Below are 22,803 nucleotides of genomic sequence, written 5' to 3' on the forward strand. Positions count from 1 at the left end.
GTCAAATTATGTCTCTAAACTGATCACTGATTACTTCTGTTAAATATTGAGTAGCTGTTTCATAAAGCTGGGAAGGAATAGGTACATATTATTGAGGGAGAATATCAAGTAAAAATATTTAAGAGCTATGAGTGGGCTTTTAAATTGTTTTCTTATAAAAGTGAATTAAAATTCAACACTGTAATTCATACCATTTTGTAAAATCTCACATGCAATTTTTACCAAAAATAACCACATATAATAAGCAGTTTCAATTTGATATATCAAAAGGGAGATTTCTTCAATTCATTCCAATAAGTTATCTTCTGTCTGAACCCAAGTTGGAGGAAGGAATATAGAAAAATCTTTACATACTAATTACTAGCAGCAGGTACTTCTATTAAAATCAACAATTATGGTTTTCCTACATGAAACCCACCCCTTATACCCCATCAATCTATGTTTCTACAAGTCCATGGCTTGCCAGTTAGAAGTTGTGTCTATGTTGTCATGATCTATCTTTGTTCCAGTAGCTTTGCTTCTGCTGCTCATTTCTAACATGCAGAAGTGAAATGCTGGTTGGTCTATGTCCCAAGTGTCAAACCATTCACTATAGGTTTTTTAAGTTTCTTTTACTTGAAAAGAAGAAACTCTTCACCATTTTTCATCTCCATTAGCTTTGGAAAATATATAATATCTTCTGTTGAGATTCATAATGCCATCCTTAAGATGAAACTTCCATTCATTTTTACTTCCATGTATCTTATATTGGCATACAATAACATTTTCTGTGTCAAAGACTTCCTGTCTTTCCTTATAACTCACATTTTCACTATTGATTGGCTTTCTTCTACCTGCCCATCCTCAGCTTCATCTTTCTCTTCATCATCATCATAATCATCTTCTTCATCTTCACCTTCTTCAGATGATGTATCCCTAGTTCCAGCAACTTGTAACAAAAATGGAGCTTGTTGTTGTGTAGATTGAGTCTGTGCTTGCTTTTAGCCAGAAGCAGTAATCTGTGCTTCTGCTGGTGTAGGTATAACTTGAGTCTTATTTCTTACAAATAAGGTTTGCTGAGGCTGGATAATTGCAGGCTCATCCTGTGAGGCCTGCACACTGTGGGATGGTAGGGCATGGTGTTCTTCAACAAGAAGCACTGGAGACAAGTTTCAGTGAACATGTCCACTTTATTAATGATCAAGCACACATTTTAAAGGGCAGGCAGAAGGGTGTAGCTAATTCAGAGCAATACTAATTCTATAGGATATTGGTGCTGCTATGCTTCTCCAATCAGCTTGAAGGTAGGCTGCGTAGCTTTCCTGATGGGCCTGGGCCACACCTGGAGCAGTTTACCTGATTGGTGGAGGTGGGGGAAATGTGCCTGGGGCTTCTGCCACCTGCTAGCAGTCAGGTTAATCCCCTGCATGGTCAGTCTCCCTATCAAGTACAGGATCACCCACATCTACCTGCTCTGTTTTAGGGCAGACTATCTCTATGGCCAAAATCTCACCCATTAGGGTAGTCTTTCACTAGGCAGATGTGACTCTGCTTAGTGCACCACAGCAACAATCGGCAACCCACAATAAGCTTTGGGTTAAATTGAAGAGTGCCTAGCATGGGGATTAAGGGCAGGGAGGAAAAAGAAGCACAAAGGGAAAAAGGGGCTGGGCCTACCATATTTCAGGCCTTTAATCCACTTCCAAAGGAGACTGGTTAATTACTCTGATTGGCAGGTGGGTACACAGATGTGGTTAGGTAGGGGTATTAAGTCACACATGGGGTGTGGTGAAGGTGTGGTCTTCCAGCTCACAAAACTAATCCTATATGCCTACATCATTTCCCTCTCAGAGACTCCATTCTCTTAATCCTAAGGGATGTTGAAGGGCATAGAATCATCAAATTTTCTATAGCTGCTTCCTGCTTATGAGGGGCACAGTGCAGGCCCTGCCTGTCTGGAAGTCTCTGCCTATCTCATCTAACAAGTTGGCTTTGTGAGCTGGATCTGTCTCAGTCATTGCCAATATCTGTGTCCCCTGCATGGTCAGTTACTCCCAGAAGTTGAGTTTTGAAACATATAAGTTTGTTAATTAGTCTGAGCAAAACTAGAACAAGATCAACTGCAAGTGGAGTGCCCCTATAAAATGAAAAGAACATATCTTACAGACTCCCAGATAGTGGGTGGTGATAGATTATAAACTCATTTAGCTTGAGCATAGAGAATTATAATAGAACACTAAGAACACATTAGGAGTTTTATTGTCAATAATAGTTCCCAGAGAGAATCAAAAGAGGCAGATACAGCATGTCTGCCTTAAGATGCAGTTTTGATATGAGGAAAGAAAAGGCTTTATTTATCCTTTTTACTTAAATTATCTGTTTGGCTTACAGGAATAATCAGGCATATCTTTTGAGTTCACCTGGGAAGATGTAAGGGGTAGATATTTAATGCTAATTTTACTGAAGTAATCTTGTTCATTCCATTTAAGGTCCCTTCCATTTAAGCTACAACTGATCTAAAGAGGATCTTTCTTTGAATGGCTTGTTCATGAATTCCTAATGTTGGCACTTTTGTTAAAAGCTCATTAATTCCTTAGAACACCTTCTGTAGATCCCCTGTCAAGCACATTGTGTCTGTGTCAGGACCATTTAAAGCACATACAAAGGCTTAGAATTCAAATCCTGGAATCCATATTCCACAGAATCCTGCCATCAGCAATTCCCAATATTGGAACTTCTGTTAAAAGCTCCTTAATTCTTTGGAACAACTTTTGCAGCTACCCTTTCCAGCACAGTGTCTGCATCAGGGACTTTTAAGGCTATATACAAAAGCTAGGAATCCAAATCCCGGAATCCATATTCCACAGAATTCTGCCATTCCAAGAAATATCTTTAGCTGCCTTTTGAGTCTGTGAAGACCATATATTGAGAGTAGCTTTTCTTCTTTTGACTAAAAGAGCACACTTTTCTGGAGTTAGAACATATCCCAGGTAATTTACCTCTAGTTTAGAAACCTAAGCTTTGTTTGGCAAAGTTCTATATCCTCTCATTTTCCCAGATGTTGGGTTTAGCGTGATGCAGAAGAAATTATCCCTTAGGCAAAGGTTTAGCGCACAATAAGATGCATTGAAACAACTGACTCATTAGTAGTCCTGAAGCCTTTAAACATTCTGTACTCTGTATTGACCTTATGTTAAAACATATGATACAAGAATCTCACAGAGAGATATAGATTTCGTTCAAAACAGACAAATGGCAGGACTTGGAGGGCTTTCTTTTGTCTGCTGATAGCTTTTGGAAAAAAAAGCATGGATTGGTTTCCTTTCACAGTCTCAAGCTTTGAGGAGGTGGTGTTACTGCTAATGGAATTCAAACAGAGAGTTGAATGGATTTTCACGGAGGCCTAGCTTCTAAGTGTTCTAAATCGTTTGTAATTTGAAGCTTAAAAAACTCTTTTTTTTTCTTATGGATGGTTAAAAAGGTTCTGAGAATTGCTGCTTTATTCCTGGGTGTTTGATTTTCAAATTGAGCATGCTTTCAATTGTCAATTTCTGGCAGGAGAACTGGTTTGGTTGTCTGGAAATGTGTTACCATCAGAAAGGTAGAGTGTTAAAGATGGTGGATGCTCCACTTCCTACCCTGAAGATGGCCTCCATGGCCTGCCATATTCTGCCCACCCAATTAATAGAATGATATATATATATATATAATATGTATTGCAGAACAAAAATTGCTTAATCAAATGTTAAAGGAATTATAACTAATGCAATGTATCCATGTCAAATTCTTAAGGATAATTAAGCTCACAAAGAGCTGTGTCTGTTTTCATTGTCTCAGGTCTTACAAAGAAACTATAATGCTATGTAGTCCTGCATGTATTCCCATGGACTTATTTCTAGGGGTACAATTTAAAACCTTGCCATGGGTTCCCAAATACCCTTGGGCAAGATGGTAAAAGTAACATCTTAAGTTTTAAAGTTATCATATTAATAGGATTAAGTTTTAAAGTAATCATATTAGGGGCCGGTGCTGTGGTTTAGCAGGTAAAGCTGCCACCTGCAGTGCCAGCATCCCATATGGGCACCGGTTCTAGTCTCGGCTGCTTGTAGGACCCTAGGCAATGACCAGAAGCCAGATCCCTAGACATCTAAAGGTGCTTTAACATCATAAGCTAGTGTTTGAGGGTACAGGCCTTGAGCAGCAGTCAGGGAGGAGAACCCCACATGTTGGTGCCACTGGGACCTAGCCCAATGTGCAGTGAACTGCATTTCTAGAGGGTTTGTGATATTAAAGGTCAAGACAGAGAGTGAGGGCTCAGTATGGGCAAAGAAGGGAGAAAGTCCCCAAGGTGCTCAGTGCATGTTGGAGGGGCAGTATCTGCTGGTGGGCAGTTACAGAGTCAGGATTCTGGACTCCCCAGAAGACTGAGGAGAGGCCCCTGCTTCCTGATGGCTGCATCTGCAGGGACTGGCTTCCAGGTCCTGGTGAAAGATGCCCCTGAGTTGTGGGGCGGCTTATGCTCTCCAAGGGACATGGAGGCCTTGGGGCAGGGAGCTCTTTTAGTCAATGCACTAAAGAAGGCAGGTCAGGACCTGCCCTCTGGTGTGGGCTGGAACAAACGGTGCAGTCTTTAGCAGCTTTTAGATTTCTCAAGTGGACACAAGCTGAGGGTTTATGGTAATCCTAGGCATGTGAATTTGTTCTCTTAGAAACAGTGGCCCTGGGATGGCATTGTGCCCTATCAGGTAAAGCTACCACCTGGGATGCCATTAACCTATTTGGATGCTGGTTCATGTCCTGGATGCTGATCTGTGTCCTGCTAGTTGCCTGAAAAAGCAGCGGAGGATGGCCCCAGTGTTTGGGCCCCTGCCAACGATGTCAGAGACCTAGAAGAAGCTCCTGGCTCCTAGTTTCAACCTGGCTCCCCCCTGGCTGTTAGGGCCAGTTGAAGCATGAATAAGTGGGTGAAAAACCTTGTTCTCCCTCTGTCTCTCCCTGTTTCCATGCCTCTGATGTTCAAATAAACAAATAATCTAAAAAGACAGTGGCCTAAACAATTTGTGTAGCAAGTCTGTCAATTTATAGTCCAACGTTGAGACCCATCAGGAAGATGGCTCAGAGGAGCCTAGCTACAATTTCCTCAAAGGACAAATGTTAGCCTATCTGTGTCCACTGGGTCACAGAGACAGTAGATTTCCTCAGTGAAGGGTGAACAGTGCAGAATTGTGCTTGGTGTCCGCAGGTATGCAGTGTCATTCCAACAATTAGTGTCAGCTCTGCAGTTGCATGAAAGGCATCCAAATCCTGGGTGTGTTGCTTACTTGCTGTATGTGATTTTTGGCAACTTAGTACAGCTGTGTGGGCCACATTCTTTAGTTAAAATGCCCTTCCGGAGTACATTGCAGTACTCTGCAGAGAGCAGCATGTACACTGTAATCCCATTGCTGGTAGTCACATAGCTTACACTTAGTCAACTGTTACATTTTGTTCAGTAGTCTGTCATGTCTGCAGAGCTGGATCCCAGGTAATTGTGCATATGGAAATCCAGTTTGTACACAAGTTTGTGGTCACTGCCCTCAGGGCACCAGGTTAGCTAAGCTGGTGATAAGGACCATAAGATTTGGCAAGTCGGGAGGGAACAGGTTAAAGACATCAGTGGACTCATGGGGTAGGTGTGCTCTAGAACAGCCTTTTTCCCCACAGAATGTGCTACACACATTGTCTTTCATGAACTGGGCATCAAAAATAGCTCACTTTTAAGTCATCTCTTTCTGCTGTTGTTCACAAAATGGTATGCCATTATTTTCTCCTGAAGCTTTGCCCACAGATGCTTATACTAATATCCTCTTCTCTGGCCTTGTAGTGTTGGAATATGTGGCACATTGGTTACCTGATTATAAACCATGTTCTGGGAGCAAGTGCTCTTAGAAGAGCCTTTTCTTCAGGAAAAATCATGATATATTCTGTGCTCCCAGTTGGGGCTGGAGGGTATTGACAGAGGTCCTCAACCCCGGCTGGCTGCATTAGCTACTGGGCTTCAGCTACTGAAAAGACCTGAAGACTGCATGAAGTTGGGCAGGGTTCAGACAGCTGGGCACTTGGGAGGAAATTGGCTTTAAAATGACCTGGTTGACACCTCCACTACTGGGAACACCTGATAAAAGAACACAATTTCTAGATCGAGTTCCTTTAATGAGGTTGGAAGCTTTGAGAAATGCTGGACTGCATTGATCTGGGGCAGGAGGATCTCTTTCCAGAATCCTTTTACAGTTCAAACTTGTAAATATGACATCAGTGTAGAATGACCCATGGTGAAAACACAGTTGTTACTTTTCCCTTTGTCTAGTTTCCCCTGTTGGCAACATCTTGAAAACTATTGTAAAACATCACATGCAGATGTTGACCATGACACAGTGTAGTTTCAAAGCAATTCATCAAAGTGAGCACTGCATCCAATGATGATTTCCAACTTCACCCAACTCCATCCTATCTACCTCTGCTACCTGTGCTCGCATCCCTTGCCCCAGATAACTGCTCACTTGGCCTCAACTTCCATAAAATTGTCATATTAATCATGTTTTATATGATGTATGCATTGTTTGGGGATTTTCCCTTTTTTAAAGATTTATTTAATTTATTTGAAAGTCAGTTACACAGAGAGAGGAGAGGCAGAGAGAGAAGGAGAGAGAGGTTTTCCATCCACTGGTTCATTCCCCAATTGGCCACAATGGCCAGAGCTACACCGATCTGAAGCCAGGAGCCAGGAGCTACTTCTAGGTCTCCCACGTGGGTGCAGGAGCCCAAACACTTAGGCCATCTTCTACTGCTTCCCCAGGCCACAACAGAGAGCTGGATTGGAAGTGGAGCAGCCAAGACTCAAACCGGCGCCCATATGGGATGCTGGCACTGCAGGCGGAAGCTTTACCCACTATGCCATAGCGCTGGCCCCAGGATTTTCCCTTTTGCAACATGGAACTCTCCTGGGGAGATTCGTCCATGCTCTTCTGAGAAACAATGCTCATTCTTTTTATTGCAGAACAGTGTGCTAGGGTATTACCACATTAAGGGAGAGGAGGTATTCCATCACCCTGGTTCACAAGTCCACACTGGCTGTGCTAGTGCTGAGTTGAAGCTTGGAGCTGGAAACTCAACAGAGGTCTCCCATGTGGGTAGAAAGAACCCATTCGTTTGAACCTACACCACTGCCTTCCAGGGTGTGCATTATCAAGAACTGTATTTAGAAGATTAACTAGAAATTGGATTCAAACTCCCCAGTATGGGATGCAAGTATCCGAGGTTGTTGTAAAGCCCCACCCCCTAATTTTACAATTTGCATGATTTCTTACAAATCCCAAAAATTACCTCCTTAAAGACTTAAAGATAAATCTCCAAAATGCGGTCACATTATCAGAAGTCGGGTGTTAGGGCTTCAACATAGGAGTTTTGGTGAAACACGATTCAGCTCATAAAAACTCAGTGGAATTTATCCTAAGAACACAGATTGGTTAAATATTTTACAATAAACCAAACAATCCTCACTTGACAGCTATTATTCATATAAATTCCAAAAAAACCATGATAATCAAATAGAAAAAAATGACTTAAACCAACTCCCTTTCATGACATGATCCTGAGATTAGAACTTTCCCAATGTGATAGATGGTACTGAAGAACACAAAGAGCTAACATGAAAAAATGTATAGCCCTTAAGATCAGGAACAAGACAAAGTATTTGATTTTGCCACACCTGTTCATCACCGTTGCAGAGGTTCTGGCCAGTGCATTTAGGCAAGGAAAGAAAACAAAAGGTATCTGCATTGAGAAGGATAAATTAAGACAATATTTTCACATGACCTCATCTTGTATATAGAAAATAATAAGGAATATGTTAAAATGTTGGAACTAATACGTGAGTGTAACAAGGTATCAGGCTTTTAGATCAACAAATAAAATTCAATTGTATGACTATACATCAGAAATGAACAATATGAAAGGGAAATCAAGAGAACAATTCAATTTCTAATAACATTAATCAGATACAATATGAATAATTTAATAAAAAAGAAGAACATATAATCTGATAACTAAAACAGGTGGCAGAAATTAAAGACAATGGGGCCGGTGCTGTGGCATAGTGGGTTAAAGCCCCTGCCTGCAGCGCTGGCATCCCAAAAGGGTGCCAGTTCAAGTCCCAGCTGCTGCACTTCTGATCTAGCTCCCTGTTAATGGCCTAGGAAAGCAAAAGATGGCCCAAGTCCTTGGGCCCCTGCGCCCGAATGGGAGACCCAGAAGAAGCTCCTGGCTCCTGGCTTTGGATAAGCCCAGCTCCAGCTGTTGCACCCATTTGGTGGATGAACCAGCTGATGGAAGACCTGTCTGTACCTCTTTATGTAACATTGTCTTTCAAATAAATAAAATAAATCCTTTTTAAACAAGAAATTAACAATAACCTAAATGAATGAAAATGTATCTCCTGTATATAGAATTAAAATGACTGTCTTCCCCAAATAGAACATTAGATTCGACATAAGTTCCATTAAAATCTCAGACTTACTTTCTTAGAAATCGATGTGCTGGTCCTAAAATTCGTGAGGAAATACTAAACACCCAGCATAGAATCATAACACAGAGCAAACTTTAATTACTCACATTTTGTAACTTAACATTTAATACAAAGAATATAAACAAGACCATTTGGTACTAGCAAAAGGATAAACCTGTACACCTGTAAACTCTTCTTGGGTCAACTGATTTACATGAACAAAAGCATAGTGTTTTCAAAGAAATGGTGCTGGGACCCCTGAATATCCACAGGCCTAATAACAAAGTTGACTTCTGCCTCATGCCAAGCATAAAATTAAGTAAAATAGACTCCTCTTTTTGGGTGCTCCTCCTAGGTGAAAGGAGTCTTGCTTCTCAATTCTCTGCAATTTTCTATACAATGTATCTTTCAAAAAAGCTTTACATTTTGCTCCCCCTCATTGTCCCCGTCATAATTATTCATCTCCGTGAGACAAAGAACCAACTCCAAATTCTTGTAACAGAAGCCCACCTCCATTCTCGGCTGGCTGTTACTTCCCCTTCCAATTACTTCCCTGCAGAATCCCACGGGCGACATGCTATACCCTACAACTTGAACAGGGATCCAAGTGGAATTGACTTCCTGTTGGCGTACCATTTCCTCTTCCCCTCTAGCCTGCGGTGGGAGGGCCCAGGAAGTCCTGCCCAGCAACGCCCTGGTATTGGCTTCCTCAGAGCCCATTTCGCCCTCACTGGCTGGTGGGTGGGCACAAGACCCAAGAAAGCTCTCGAACACTGTTCCCACTTCCGGTAAAGGGGTCTTGACTAGAGGTTGGGCCAAGCAGAGGAGAAAGAGGTGTGGCCGCGAGTAGGTACTGTGACTGCAGACGCTAGGAGGCAGAAATCCCGACGGAAATAGGTCTCTTTCTTACTGTGACGCGGTGCCTAGGCCGTGTAACAGAAGAACCATGTTCCGGCTTGTGTCCATGAATCTTGTCTTCTTGGAGGAGAGCGAAGACCAGGAGGCAGAGATTGCGCCGCCATGGAGACTTCTAGAAGGTACCTATCCTGTTGCCTCCCCACAAGGGACCTACCCATAGGGCTGTGCCCCACCGCTTGTGTGAGGTTCTCAGGGGCTTTAAGGAACTCTGAGAGCAATGGCAGGCACCATCTTGTGTTGGAGGTGGGGGAATGGAAGCGTTGCAAATTGGCGTTAGTGCCGTTGTCTGCGGTAAGTATCTAGTTACTGCCAGGAGCTTTCCGCAGCGATGGCGTAGGCAGAGACATGCCCTGATACTCTACAAAAATTGTGAAAATTACCTTACATAGAAGCTGTGTGACTGTGTAACAGATTCCTCTTTTGATATCCATATCAAGGATCTTGCTTTCGTGGAAAAAAGCAAGATTATTATTTTTAACGATTAGCTCTTGTGTGTGTGTGTGTGTGTGTGTGTGTATTTGAAAAGTATAGTAAGAGAGATAAAGGGACAAACCGAACATCCATCTATTGGTTCACTTCTCAAATGGCCAACACAGCAGGGGCAAGTCCAGGCCAAGGACAGGAGTGAGGAACTCCATCTAGATCTCTCAGGTGGGGTGCTTGGCAGGGAGGCAAGTACGGAGTCATCATGTGCTGCATCACAAGCACATATGCCTGTCTTTTTGGAAATACTTAAGTTAATGTGGTTCACAGTTGAAGCTTTGAAAATTCTGGCTTCAAATCCCAAACTGAGGCTTATTTACCTCTGTTGGTTCAGGCACCAAAATAAATCCAGATGAGTCTGATTCACATTTGAGTGTAACTTAATTCCAGATATCTCTATGTATTTTATATGGTGAGATATTTCAGGATTTCCACATACTACTGCTGCTGTTGAGGATGATGAAACTACACAGAAATAATGAATGCTTAAAAACTCTCTAGAAGTAAATACAAATAACATACTAATCTGTGGGAGACATTTATTATTCTAAGCAGTTTACATGTGTGATGATTAATATTTATAATAGTCCACAAAGGTAAACGTTGTTAATATCCTGGTTTTACAAATGAAAACATGTTTAGAGAGATTAACTAGTGTTCCCCCTGTTGCACACATGGCAGCTGTGATTCAGTTCCACACAGTCTGGCTCTAGAGTCTGTGCTCTTAACCCTGCAAATACACTGGCTTGAGTATTGAGCTACTGTGCTCTACAGAGAAATGGTGGAACTGGTATTTCCACCTAAGCACTCTGCCTCCAGCATCCTGTACACTAATCACTGTGTTCTACTGGTACTGTCATCTGCATCTCAACTCCAACCCACTGTATTTCTAGTTTTAGATAATTGCCTCCCACAGTTTCCTCTATGGGGCTTATGTGTAATGTGTGTTTGCTTTGAGAGTAATTCATGAAAGCTTTTGTTTGCTTGTCTCATAGGTAACACTGATCTGACAGCTCTGCAGGGTGCAGTGGCAAGTGCCTGTGCTGATCGTGGCCTCTCTGCTGCATCTATCTTCCTTGTTACTGATGTGTCTGGCCGTGTACCTCTGAGCACTAGGCAGAACATTACTCCTGTTGTGGAAGGAGATGGAACAGCTCAGGTATTTTAAGCCATCAGTGTAAGAATGATGTGTGTTTGGGGATCATCTTTATTCCCGGGGATGCACTCAGAATAACTATTTCCAGCCTCTCTGGGGTACCCTGGTATAATATTTGTAGATGGAATTGGAAGACTAATAAATCATTTTGTTTACGATATTTTTTCTATCTTTGTAGCAGTTTCTTTGTTCTAAAGTATACATCTATATATCAGCATTTAAAATTTTGATTAACAATTACTATTATTCAAGTCTGTACTATCCTGAGATCTCTGAACTTGCTGAAGTACAGTTAGTTGCAAGGTGAACAAATGTGCATGCTATTAACTTTTTTACAGATGCATTTATTTATTTGAAAAATAAGAGTAAGAGAGGGAGGGGGAGAGAGCAAGAGATATCTTTGATTTGCTGGTTCACTCCCCAGATGGCTGCAACAGCCAGGACTGGGCTAGGACAAACCCAGGAGCCAGGAGATTTATTTGGGTCTTCGATGTGAGTGAAGGGCCCCAAACACTTTTTCCATCTTCGGTGCTTTCCCAAGGGGATTAGCAGGGAGAAGCATTTGATGTGGAGCAATGAGGACACAAATTGTCACCTTTATGGGATGCTGGCGTCAGTGTTTTACCTGCTATGCTACAACGCTGGCCACCACATATTAATAATTATTTTTTAAAATCTTTTTTGAAATATAATTAATCCTTCATAAGATTCTTCAGTTTTTATAAAGATCTATTTTATTTATTTGAAAGAGTTACAGAGAGAGGTAGAGACAGAGAGAGGTCTTCCATCTGCTGGTTCACTCCACAGATGGCCACAACGGGCCGGAGCTGCGCCAATCCAAAGCTAGGAGCCAGGAGCTTCTTCCGGGTCTCCTATGCGGGTGCAGGGGACCAAGGACTTGAGCCATCTTCTACTGCTTCCCCATGCCACAGCAGAGAGCTGGATCAGAAGAGGAGCAGCTAGGACTAGAACCGGCACCCATATGGGATGCCGGTGCTTCAGGCGAGGGCTTTAACCCACTGCACCACAGCTCCGCCCCCATCCCCTTTTTAAAGATTTATTTTATTTATAAGCTTTAAAATAAGTATAAATCAGGGCCAGTACTGTGGTGCAGTGGGTTAAATCCCTTCTCTTTCAGCGGCAGCATCCCATATGGATGCTGGTTTGAGTCCTGGCTGTTCCACTTCTGATCCAGCTCCCTGTTGATGTGCCTGGTAACACACCAGAGGATGGTCCACGTGCTTGGGCCCTTGCACTTGTGTGGGATACCCAGAGGAAGCTCCTGGCTCCTGGCTTCGTATCTGCTCAGCTCCGGTTGTTGTAACCATTTGAGGAGTGAACCAGCAGATGAAAAACCTCTCTCTCTCCCCATCTCTACCTCTCTCTGTAACTCCTGTAGCTCTGTCTTTCAAATAAAATAAATCTTCAAAAAATCAACTGTAAAAAAGAAACACAGTTGATAAAGAAAAGTAAAATAAGTATAAATCAGTGATATCTAGGGAATCTTCAGTTCTGGAGTATCACTTATGTTAATGTATTTGTCACTTTAATGGGTATAATTAAATGATGATTCAAATATATTGTACTGATTTACACTGTCAGTAGCAGACTGTGAGACTGCCTGGTTGCCAGTATTGCCAAGAATGGAAATATTGTCAATCTTGGAACTCATTAGTAATCTAGGAAATAAAAAGTCTCATAATCATACATTTCAAACTGTCAGTATGGAATAGCTTTCCTTTCCAGAGTTATTTATTTATTGGGGAAATTAGAGGTGTTTTAATATGGGAAAATTGGAAGTTTAATAGGAAATTGATGGCATGACCCTTTTGCAAATATTTATCCAAGATCATATTTCAATTTTGTTTCATGGAGTTTATTTTTTAAATACTATAAATGTGTCTGTCTTATCCATATGACTTTTAAGCTCAATAAGTGTCTTTACAGATACCCATTGCACTGCATAATTCACAGAATTATTATTTTTGTTTTACTCTCAAAATTATTTATTTGTTCACATCTAAATACTCAGCCTTTCTGTAATGGATTTAGGTGTAGCCACTGAGAAAAGATTACAGATTTTGTTTTGCTAATTTTTGTATTGCTATCCCCATACTTTTAATGCGGCACTACATTTGTCCTGTATTAAGTTGAAATTTCCCTTGTATCGTCACTACAATCTCACAAGAATTTGAAACTGTGGGGACATCCTATCATACTCCTTGGATTGTGTCATCTTGTCCTGAAAGATACAATTAAATGTTTGAATCACTGAAGCATTAGAGCATATTTCTTTCAGTGTTTCGGATCTTTGTTTCCCTATCAAATGTATTTGGACCTTTCTTGGCCCTTTGTATTCTTGGCTTTTCTGTATCATTAAAAACAAACAAAAATCCTTGTATTTGGTTCTTCCACTCCCAACACGAACAATACCCCTTGACTTTTTGGGGGAATGGCTTTGATTTTGTACATTTAATTTGGGGAGAAATAACATCAGGTTAATTGTCTTTTTTTCCAACAGGCACATTTTTCATCTTGTATGGTTTTGAATTGTTTTGTGCATTTCTCCGACGAGGTTTTTTTTAAGTTTCCCAAGTATATTTCTCAGACTGTTAATATTTGTGTTCTGCTATCATTATACATTTTATTTTAATTACTTATTTAGATTTTTAAGATAAACTTTTTAAGGATAACTTAAAATCATTATATGTTTTATTTTCAAATTAGTTAAATCTTACTGCATACTACAGTATTAGTTCATGTTACATAATGTGATAGATCATGTTGAATCTTTTAAAAATGATTTAGATATACTTTAATATTATTATTAAAATAGCAACTATCAATTGAATGCTTGATATCAGCTTTCAGTAAATGTGATCAGTTTTATTTACACATAAAGCCATAGGTAAATAATTCAAAGTCTAGAAGAATATAAAATAAAAAATAAAATAATCCTTTATGCCCTCCTGAACAATTATTACTCTTCAGACATGGGACTCTTTTATGGCTTATACTTTAAGAATTAACAGTGCTGTTATTGGGAGCATTTGGAAATTTTGCATAATAACTTATAACGTTCTTATACTATTTTTAAAAAGATTTATTTGGGCCAGCGCCGTGGCTCAATAAGCTAATCCTCCGCCTGCAGCATTGGCACACTGGGTTCTAGTCCCGGTTGCTCCTCTTCCAGTCCAGCTCTCCATTCCAGGCCCGGAGTGCAGTGGAGGATGGCCCACGTCCTTGGGCCCTGCACCCTCATGGGAGACCAGGAGAAGCACCTGGCTCCTGGCTTCGGATCAGCGTGGTGTGCCGGCTGCAGTGCACTGGCCCCAGCAGCCATTGGTGGGGTGAATCAACAGAAAAGGAAGACCTTTCTCTCTGTCTCTCTCTCTCACTGTCCACTCTGCCTGTCAAAAAAATAAAAATAAATAAATAAATTTTTAAAAGATTTATTTATTTATTTGAAAGTCAGAGTTACATAGAGAAGGAAAAGAAGAGAGAGAGAGAGAGGTCTTCCATCTGCTGGTTCACTCCCCAATTGGCAACAAAGGCCAGAACTGTGCTGATCTGAAGCCAGGAGCCAGGAGACTTCCCTGGGTTTCCCACGCTACTACAGGGGCCCAAGGATATGGGATGTCTTCCATTGCTTTCCCAGGCCATAGCAGAGAGCTGGATCAGAAGTGCAGCAGCCGGGACTCAAACCAACGCCCACATGGGATGCTGGCAGTGCAGGTGGCGACTTTACCTGCTATGCCACAGCGCCGGCCCCTATACTACTTTTAATTTGGCAATATTGGTTCGTATTTACTTCCTTTTCATAATGAAAGATGTGGAATTTTCCTAAATGGCAGTTCTTTGTTCTTTGTTTAATCAGTATTGCATGGATTAAACAAGTACACGTACCTCCATTCCTCTTCTATAGATTACCACAAAATCAATAAATACAATTTCTCTGATGTTTAATAAGAGATTGTGTAATTCAGTATCTTAAAGGATAATCATAATATCTAGAAAATATAGTGAAAATGAATATTCAACCCAGGTTGGGATTTTTAATTGATATTTACTGATATTAATATGGAGAAAGTACATCTCATTTTTTTAGAATTAGGCCCATTTGGTTTTGTGGAATTATTCACATTTGGTTATAATTAATAATTCTTGTAATGTCCTGCTAAATTTGCTTGCTTATTTTTTAGTTAGATTTCCTCATTTCCATAACTTAAGTTGATTTTTAGTTATCTATCCTTATGCTATTTTTATTGGCTTTTGGGATCTCTGTTACACTGGATTCATAGAAAAATGAGAGCCTCGGGTGATTACTGACATCATGCATAAGACTGTTAATTGTTAAATAAACAACACGAGTCACTGTGCACTAACTTGCCATGCAGGACCTCTGTCCTCAAAGAGTTGTATTATGGGACTTAATAGTAAAATTTGTAATCAAAGAATTACTTCATTTTAGTGTATTAAGTAGAGAATATTCTTTTGTCATATAAATTACAGTTATGTCTAAGTGCTTGCAAAAGATGTATCATTCTTGGGTCCCTCTTTAAAGATAATTTTCTAAAAAATAAAAAAAAGTAAAGTTACCATTAAGATGCAGTGACTTTGAACAGCCCTTGTCTGGACTGTTGAGGAACAGCTTTTGTTCTTTTTTTTATGTTTTTCTCTTTTTAGTTTCTCTCTCTCTCTCCCTCTCTCTCTCTCTCTTTCTTCTTTCTTTTTTTTTGTCTTCCTCATGCAAAGAGCTGAACTCTTTACCTAGAATAGAATTAATCTTCTATGTATAAGCTTAGATGAAAATAGATCTTAGTGAAAAACAGGACTGAGAATAGGAGAAGGAGGGGGAGGAAGGGTGGGAAGTGTGGGTGTGAGGGCTGATAAGGTCAGAATAATTACTATGTTCCTAAAGTTACATTTATGAAATGTATGCAGATAAATTAAAAAATAAAAATAAGAGCTTTCCTTCACTTTTTACAAAATTCCTCGTCAGAATTAAATATTCCATGAAGATCATAAAGTAGTCATCTCTCAAGCCACTGCTTGAGGGATAGGGTTGGGTGACTTATTAAACTTTTCCTTGCAATTATGTTCATTTTACCCAGAGCTCAGATTTTGTGAAGTCTCTGATTTTGATGTTTGTTACAAAGACAAAATCTATAAGTGTTCCTGCATCTTTACTTATCCCAGCCTCCTTCTGTCCTGTTAGAATGGAAAGAGTGTCCCTTCTCTTATGGTCAATTCTCTGTACCAGTGTTTTCGATGTCCTCTCCTTTTATTTGTCCACACCCTCCTCTGTGCTATTGAGTGCCTCTTCTCTTGTTGTCATTTTAAACTCTTCCTCTGTTAAGCAACAAGATAAAACAGCATTTAAGTATGGCTAAATCTTCACTCACAAAATATAAGTCCCACCTCTAAAGACTGCATTTTATTTTGGCTCCCTCTGTCTTTTATGTTGGCTCCCCCTTCCCTTTTGCAGGCCGGCAACTTGGCAGAGTTCCTGTTTCCTTTGTATTCTCTTCCTGTAAGTGTCTCCAAGTATACTCTGACTTTCACATCTATCTATCCACCATGGAAGTAGAACTATGCTTGCTCAGGCAGCAGCATACACTTAGTGGAGAACATAAAGGTGATTTCCAGGCTTTGCCTAGTTTTATGGACAACTTGCTCAATATCTTTTGGTGTGAGGAGGAGGAAAGAACTGATTCTGAAAGGGAAATAAGATCAAGAGAGATTTGTTTCTATTTTTAAGTGATTATGCTTCGATGATCATGCATTAGAATGGGAAAAATTGGAAAGAACAAATATTGTAAGTTCAAAGCCCTCATGGATGACAAAGTGCTGAGTTAAGCAAATAACATTCTTCATCATATTTTAAAGGTGTTTGTACAAAACAAAGAGTGAACCTAATATAAACTATGGACCTTATCATGAACTGTCATTGGACCATCAGTTGTAATTAGTGTACCGTGCCAATGCAAGATGCTAATAATAGGGGAAACTAGAGGTGCAAGAAAGTCTATGGGAACTCTTTTCTCCCTGCACAGTCTTGCTGAACTGCTATAATAAATGAAATAAAAAGATGATGAATCAGACATTATTTTATGAACTCATATCTGTGAAGTGTTTGTCAGTTGAAATATACACACCAAAGTATGTTATGCTTACCTCAAGTATTTCTTGAACAATGACTTCAGCATATGCTTCTTTTAAACTTTGGCTGTGTGTGAAGTAACTGTTTCTTTGCTTTCCAGGCGGGTGATCACAGCCGTAGCTCCCACGATGATGGGCCAGGAGAGTACTACAGGAGCGTTTCATTGCGCTGTCTTAGCTCTAGAATGGGTGGTGCTAACTGCAGTAATCATACATGTTACTTCTCTTTGGATATTGTTTCTACAGGTACAGTTCATATTTTTTAAAGTTGAAAATTAGATGAGATTAGGTTTTTTAAAAATCTTGTTAATTAAATGTGTTAAACGTTTCAATTCCAGAGTCAAATTTGGAATATACTTATTTGATGAGGGTGTTTTTGATTTCATGTATTTCATAGATACAACTCTAGGAAGACAGCCATACTTCCATCCCTCACCTCCCCCATTATTTTCCCTCTTTTTTTTCTTTAATTGTTGCAATAACATTCTTTCTGTTTATTTTAAAATCACGGGCTTAATGCACCTACTAACCATAATGTTCAACTAGTTTTTCAAATATAGGGCAAATTTGAAATAATTTTACAGTGTTCAAACACATAGCCACCACCTGAATTCTGCCTTTCACATTTCCTTATACTTGTTCTATTACATAGCCATCCATGGATACATTATTCTATCGACCTACTACTCTTTTGTTTTTTCCATATATTTGAAAGTATAGAGAAATGTTTATTCAGTGCCTCCTGAATACTCCAGCATGTGTACCAGCAACTCAGATAAAATATTTGTTTAGAAATGTTACAGATTTCTTTGGATATTCACAGCTGCACCTAATCATGACTTTCATGCCTTCACCCAGTAAATACCTGTCCCTGTTCCCAAATACTGTCCTGTTTTGTTCACACTACACATTTAATTTGACTGTTTGAGAATATTGTATAATGTAATCAAGCATACATAATATTTTGTGTAAGACTTTTTACACTAAAAAGAATGTGTTTGAACACATCTATGTAGTTGTATGTATAGTATGCCAGTATATCAAATACATCATGGTTTTTGCCATGCTCCTGTTGAAGGTCGTGTTAGCTGCTAGAAGCTTTTGTCTAGTACAGATTAAATTGCAAAGGAAATTTTGTGCAAGTCTCTTTGTAGATCGGTAGCTTTGATTGCCATGGATAATATGATTAGCACCAGGGATGAGAATTCTGATTCATAGTTTAAGAAAAAATATAAATCTAATATCAAATGAGTTAAAATTACAGATATATTGTCCAGGGAAGACCTTACTGAAAAGGTTTAAAAGTCACTGTAATGCTTTAAATTTGGGGGCATCTTAAAGAAAATTTTTGTTGGAAAAAAAACCTGAGAGACTAAACTTATTAAAGGTTATTCAAACAGGGACAACGTCCAAGTATGGCAGCATTCCCATTGAAAGATGGTCCAAAATGCCCTTACCTGCTGTGGGATGAGCTGTATTTATAACCAGGAAATAACAGACGGGATGTAGAGAGATTACCTGATTAAAAACAGTTGTGGTTTTGCTTTATGTGGGTGTATATTGGCAGCCTTCATCATGGCATTGTCTGAGTTTCAGTTGCTTGCCTACTAGAGTATACTCTTTGGTAAGTTACAACTTCCTTGCACATTTGAGGGGTTTGCAATTTACTGTGTATAGAGGGGAATTTGGGACATGCTTTATCACACAAATACAGAGATTGGTTAGGTCAACGTTAATTTAACACCAAGATATGAGGTGAATTTTTTTTTTGACAGGCAGAGTGGACAGTGAGAGAGAGACAGAGAGAAAGATCTTCCTTTGCCGTTGGTTCACCCTCCAATGGCCGCTGCGACCGGCGCACCGCGCTGATCTGGTGGCAAGAACCAGGTACTTATCCTGGTCTCCCATGGGGTGCAGGGCCCAAGCACTTGGCCCATCCTCCACTGCACTCCCTGGCCACAGCAGAGAGCTGGCCTGTAAGAGGGGCAACCGGGACAGAATCCAGCGCCCCGACGGGGACTAGAACCCGGTGTGCCGGCGCCGCAAGGCGGAGGATTAGCCTAGTGAGCTGCGGCGCCGGCCAAGGTGAATTTTTTTAAGATGTTAAAGTTAGCTGTGGCTTTGTGAATAGGCTCTATGGATACAGAAAGATAAGAGTCTAACACAACAGACCTGGTGAGTGATTATTGGCATTTGGGTAAGGTGATGTAGAAGTGGAGGCTGGCTGTTAAGGATAGGTGTCGCTCCCCGTCTTCGTGGGGGAACGACACTAGACCCTGCGCTGTTCTTTCGTCTGCTCGGCCCTCCCCGGGTTTGCTGCTGGTTCTTCCCGGGTTGGCTACTATCCCTTCCACCTCCGTGGAAGGGCAGTTCCCCCTGGCCGCATTCCCCACTTCCGCAGGGGAGCGGCACACCGCCGGCCGGCTTTCTCGGGGGCTGCACGGGTGTTCCTTCAGCTAGATGTTCCCCATAGATGTTACCCGGTGCATGCCGTTTCTCTCCTCCTTTATAGTCCTTCTCTGCCAATCCCAACTCGGCTGCCCACACGCCGAGTACGCTGCTCTCCAATCAGGAGCAAGTCCTACAGTTAATTGGTTGAACTGGAGGCAGCTGTGCGGAAGCTGTTTACTTCTCTCCCAGCGCCATATTGTGGGAGAGCAGATGCATAGAATAAGTCTTAATTCCAGTAACTTAGTCTAGTCCGGATTGCTCCCCACAGATAGGTTTGGTTCTGGACGTACTTTAAAGGTAAGTTAGATGGATGTCTTTGCTGATGCATTGAATATTTGGAATGACATAAATAAGAGTTGAGGATTAAAGTTATCTGAGCAGTGGTAAGGGAAGAATTTCCAGTTTTTCAGATTTGGAAAGACTGAGGAGCAAACAGGGGTACATGAGAAGAATAGCAGAAGTTCAGCTTTGGATTTAATAATTTGATTAAGGATTTGGATCCATGAATCTGAGGTTAACTGGAGCTGCAAGTGCATACATTTTGGAGTTTTCAGCTTATCATATAAAGCCCCACAAAAGGAATAAATATAGGAAAAATAAAAGAGAGTGCAACAGGCCAGGGATTCAGTGCATGATGTGGATTCTTCTAAAATTAACTGTCATGGAACTAAGGAAGGACAAGGAAAGGACTATGAAAGTACTAAGAAATACTGGGTCATAGTGTACAGAAGTATTGAGATTTAGTAGATATCGCTAGCTACCTGACATGGTTGTGTCAATTCACTCTTCCAGTAGCAATGTTTGAAAATTATGTTGTCTCTAAATATTCCCTAGTACCTGGTATCTTGAGACTCACTCTTGCCTTATTGTAAACCACCTGTAAATATTCATTTATAACTATACAGTATAAAAATATAGAATCCATCCCTTGTCCAAAACACCTGAGAAGTTAATATCAAATTTTGTACTGCACTGTGTCCTCCTGCTAATGCTACTGCCGATAGCAATCAACATTTCTTTCTGTGGATTTGTGCCTGACAGTATTGTATGAGTTTTATAGTGATTGACTAATTGCCCCTGAAACTCTGTGGTAAGTGCTGCTAGGCTTCTCAGTTTTCAGAGGCTGACCATAGCACAGAGAATGAGCACCTTCATATGGTTGCAAAGTGAGTAAGTGCTGAACCCAGGTATCCTGCTTTAGGCTTTTGCTTTTACCTTTGTACTTGGTTGCCTCTCGTGGAAGAGTTGTGATTGTTTAATACATCCTGGGCTACTCCCAAAACGATTGCCTGTGTGTAATGTTCAGTTGTTGACAGGTTTCCCCCATCAGACCTTGCTACATCAGTACAGGAGAATCATTGTCTAAAGCATGATAAACTTCGTTTTGGACAGGACAATTTATAGGATAACTAACTGCTTTAAAATATCAAGAATATGCCTCAAATGCAATAGGAACTACTTTTGGGTATTACAACCTGAGAGCATTTGTGAAATGCAACATCAACAAATCTAATAGCAATGTCCACTTCATTTCTCTCCTTCGCTGATTTAGATTTTGATCCTTATCCACGGGACTGCGTGCAAGTTGTGTTTTCTAGCCTGCCAGACACACAGAGCAGAAAGGTCCTCTCAGTGAAGCCTCGAGGACAGAGGCACGTGCGTGAGGTAAGTGATTTCAATACTGCCTTTGTCGTTTGTTTCTGTTTATCCTTTTATTTTTTGGACTAATCATTTCTGCTGCTCAGGATTCTGTTGGGTGGATTGGGAAACCTAAAACAAAATATCTTTGTTCCAAAGACCAGCCTATGTCCTTATCAAAAATGTTTTATTTAAAGTATGCCCTTTAGTTAATATACACTAAATTGATCTTCTGTATATAAAGATAATTGAAAATGAATCTTAATGTGAATGGAATGGGAGAGGGAGCAGGAGCTGGGAGGGTTGTGGGTGGGAGGGAATTTATGGGGAGGAAGCCATTGTAATTCATAAGCTGTACTTTGGAAATTTATATTTACTAAATAAAAGTTAAAAAAAGAAGTAATGCAGTGTTCTGAGAACAAATGCAGAAAACAAGTCACACTTTAGAGACTATTTGGAAAAAAATGGATGGAGTGGGTGGTGGTATTTGTGTTCACCAGTAAGGCTTAGGTGTGATTTGATGAGTAGTGGAAGCTGAGAATACAAGAAAGCTCAGTTTGAACAATGGTGCAGGTGAAATAATGATCTCAGAATGTGACAGAGAAAGTAGGGAAAATTATAGTCTCCTTGACTCTCTGAACATTAACTTTTAGAATTTATGGACTCTGAGCAATGCTTATCACAGGGGTTGTCAGCAGAGACATAGGCACCCTTCCCAGAGATTCAGATTTATTTGGGGTGAGGTGGAGTCTAGGCATACATGTGTTCACAAAGCAAACAGGTGATCACCATTTACTAAGTAAGTTGAGAATCCTTGGTAGGCATGGAGTGACGTACAGCTGAGAGCCAGAGGGAGGTGCAAGCAAGTTTCATGTATGATACCTTTACATAGTCATTTCCATCATTTACCTCCACAGGTGCGCATTACTAGTGTACATGGAAGAAATGGGGTGATAGATCATACAACCTTCTTCACCTTGGATTCTGTGAAACTTCCTGATGGATACATGCCTCAAATCCATGATGTCGTCAATGCTGTCGTAGTGGAAAGTGTTCATGCAGGCTATATTTGCAGAGCAGTCCTTATTACCCCATGTGAATAGACTAAAAACACAACTTGGTTATTTTCTTTGTATCCTTTATTCTATAGGTAACACAGGGCACAGTACAAGTGTGTTTTGAAAAAAAAAAAAAAACAACTAGTAGACCTAAGTACTTATTTCTTACATTTTCAAATGCTGAGCATGTTAGGTTAATGAATTCTGTGTTCCTGAAAATGTTCATCGTTTTTCATTATTAAAGGCATTTTCCTCTTCATCCTAATGACCTTCACTGCTGCTTCTCAGTTTGTATCAGAGGCATTTGGTTTCAGTTAATTTGCATGGTGTTTTCCTTCTCAGGACCCTTATTTTACATATCAGTCTTCCTTATAGTTTGCCTGGTTATGCTGCTGCCAGCAGTTTTGCCTTGTTCT

At 40.4% G+C, this 22,803-nt stretch overlaps 1 protein-coding gene across 1 annotated transcript; it reads left to right on the top strand.

Annotated features, from left to right (window-relative positions):
• Window positions 1–9,248: 9,248 nt before the first annotated feature.
• On the top strand, window positions 9,249–22,634 carry LOC103351983 (cancer/testis antigen 55). Its single transcript, XM_017349691.3, has 5 exons — window positions 9,249–9,558; window positions 10,918–11,081; window positions 17,342–17,486; window positions 21,244–21,356; window positions 22,247–22,634. The coding sequence occupies exons 1-5, from the start codon at window positions 9,468–9,470 to the stop codon at window positions 22,430–22,432; spliced, it is 699 nt and encodes a 232-aa protein (XP_017205180.2). The 5' UTR covers window positions 9,249–9,467; the 3' UTR covers window positions 22,433–22,634.
• The last annotated feature ends 169 nt before the right edge of the window (window positions 22,635–22,803 follow it).

This window comes from Oryctolagus cuniculus, chromosome X (genome assembly GCF_964237555.1).
Source record: "Oryctolagus cuniculus chromosome X, mOryCun1.1, whole genome shotgun sequence".
Lineage (NCBI taxonomy): Eukaryota > Metazoa > Chordata > Mammalia > Lagomorpha > Leporidae > Oryctolagus > Oryctolagus cuniculus.

Bases quoted from the DNA above. Each gene is read 5' to 3' on its own strand.
- LOC103351983 (XM_017349691.3), top strand. From the start codon at position 9,468: ATGTTCCGGCTTGTGTCCATGAATCTTGTCTTCTTGGAGGAGAGCGAA. The intron at 17,487-21,243 runs GTACAGTTCATA...TCGCTGATTTAG, and splicing joins TTTGGATATTGTTTCTACAG to ATTTTGATCCTTATCCACGG. The intron at 21,357-22,246 runs GTAAGTGATTTC...TTACCTCCACAG, and splicing joins GACAGAGGCACGTGCGTGAG to GTGCGCATTACTAGTGTACA.